The following is a 2,357-nucleotide window of genomic DNA, read 5'->3' on the forward strand; positions in this document are numbered from 1 at the left end:
GTGAAACCCTGTCTCCGCTAAAAATACAAAAAGTAGCTGGGCATGGTGGTGCACATCTGTAATTCCAACTACTCAGGAGGCTAAGGCATGAGAATCACTTGAAACTGGGAGGCGGAGATTGCAGTGAGCCAAGATTATGCCACTGCACTCCAGCCCCCATGGGAGACAGAGCAAGACTGTAACTCAAACTCAAAAAAAGAAAAAGAAAATCATACATTTACGATGTTTAAGCTTCCCCATGTTCTGGTGAGAGACTTGGTGCCCAGTATGAGTACATCCTGAGTCTCATGTTTTTTCTTTTGCCTGTGCTTCTGGTTATCAAGAGATGACCCTTCTTTCTTCCTTTTTCTGCCCCTTTGTTTTAAAAGGAGTGTTTGCAGGAAACATTGTCAATACCTTTTTACCTGTGCACATTCTTGAGGTTTAAAAAGAAAATAAACATCTGGCATTATGTTTTTCAATTTAAGTGTGTATTCTTAAGGGATTTCAGTTGAATAACCTTAGCATTATACCGAAACATTACGTAGTAAAATATTTATATTCAGTACTTATAATATTTGATTAAACATAATTTAGTTTAGCAGATGTTTATGTGCTCTGTCAGGTTCTAAGGTACTCTGTTAGGTACTAAGGGGACAAAACAAACAGAAACACTGCAGTCCTTGCTTTCCAGGATCTCAGGTCTAGGAAGAGATAAATTGGGTAACATCTGTTCATGGACAGGGAGGAAAGAGGTGAAAGAGGTTAGGGAATGTTTCAAAGGAATTTGGATGCTTGTTTTGGCCTTGGAAGATGGTTAATAGTTTGACAAGTCAGAAAAGGAGGGTTAGAGCAGGATAACCAGCCTGGCAGAGAATATCACAAAAGGTATGAGCTTATGGTGTGCTGGAGACCTTTCTGGTAATGAAATGGACAGTATCAGAGAAATGCAAAGGAGAGCAGTGGGAGATGATGTTGGCAATGTGAGTGTGAGTGATAGTTTGAAGAACTTTGAATACTAGAAAGTTCAAATTTGATGTGATTGGCAGTGTTCATAACAGAGAAAGTTTTAAGAAGTGGGTGGATCTGTTCTGGGTTTTAGAAAGATAATCTGAGTTCTGCTTAAAGTAATATTCATGCTTTTTAAAACAAGCCCAGGCTGGCCGCAGTGGCTCATGACTGTAATCCTGGCACTTTGAGGGGCCAAGGCAGGAGAATCAGTTGAGCCCAGGAGTTTGAGATGAGCCTGGGCAACATAGGGAGACCCCCATCTCTATGAAACATTAAACTTAGTAAATAAATAAAACCAGCTCATCATTACGTTCTACTGTGAGCTCATGAGTAGAGCTTCCTGTCACCCACTCTAGACTACTGAACCTCAGTCTCTAGGAGTGGGACCTGGGATTCTGCATTTTTTAAAGACAGGGTCTTACTCTGCCACCTCAGGCTGGACTATAGTAGCACAGTCGCGGCTCACTGCAGCCTTAATCTCCTGGGCTTGGGCAATCTTCCCACAGCTTCCTGAGTAGCTGGGACTGCAGGTACATGCCACCATGCCCAGCTAATTTTTGTATTTTTTGTAGAGATGGGATTTTGCCATGTTACTCAAGCTGGTCTCAATCTCCTGGGCTCAAGTGATCCGCCCACCTCAGCCTTCCAAAGTGCTGGGATTACAGGCGTAAACCACCATGCCCCACAAATTCTACATTTTGAAAATGCTCTCTAGGTAATTTAGGTTACCTCACCTGGAAATCGCTGATTTAAATTATGGTCAAAAATATTTAATCTTGATAAACTTTGTCTCATCACCCTGCAGACTGGTAATAACAACAACAAAGATGGATCTAATCATAAAGCTGAAAGTGGAGCTCTAATAGAAGCTGCAAAATCAAAGATACATCAGGTAGTGTAAATTTTAAAGGGGGGCAATGCATCACATACGTTTAATTGTAGTTAGGACAAATGAAGCAATGAGATAGATCATTGGAAGCAGTCAGTAATTCAAGGTGCATATATTTGTTTGTCTTTTGAAGTATTGTAGTTTTGAAGCACATTTATCCTAAATATATTTTGCTTAAGAGGATAATATAATTAATTTAATTTGCTCTATAAATGAAGTTTGAGAGAAATGGCATGGAAATGTACTGCATGATAAAATCAACTGGAATTTTAAAAAGTCATCATTAGCCATGTGCAGAAGAGGATTGATAGGATTTTTGCCTGAAACTTGAGTATTTAAGTTTTTTGTTTGTTTGTTTTTTGAGACGGAGTCTCGCTCTGTCACCCAAGCTGCAGTACAGTGGCACGATCCCGGCTCACTGCAACCTCCGCCTCCCAGGTTCAAGTGATTCTCCTGCCTCAGCCTTCCTGAGTAGCTG

At 40.6% G+C, this 2,357-nt stretch overlaps 1 protein-coding gene across 1 annotated transcript in view; it reads left to right on the forward strand.

Moving 5' to 3' along the window:
- The window catches only part of CNOT10 (CCR4-NOT transcription complex, subunit 10), a 103,612-nt gene that overhangs the window by 20,116 nt on the left and 81,139 nt on the right, over positions 1–2,357 (forward strand). Inside the window, exon 5 of the mRNA XM_011961627.1 lies at positions 1,796–1,887. Within this exon, the coding sequence (XP_011817017.1) occupies positions 1,796–1,887 (92 nt within the window). The remainder of the gene's footprint in view (positions 1–1,795; positions 1,888–2,357) is intronic.

Source organism: Colobus angolensis, unplaced genomic scaffold, assembly GCF_000951035.1.
Source record: "Colobus angolensis palliatus isolate OR3802 unplaced genomic scaffold, Cang.pa_1.0 Scaffold56, whole genome shotgun sequence".
Classification (NCBI taxonomy): Eukaryota; Metazoa; Chordata; class Mammalia; order Primates; family Cercopithecidae; genus Colobus; species Colobus angolensis.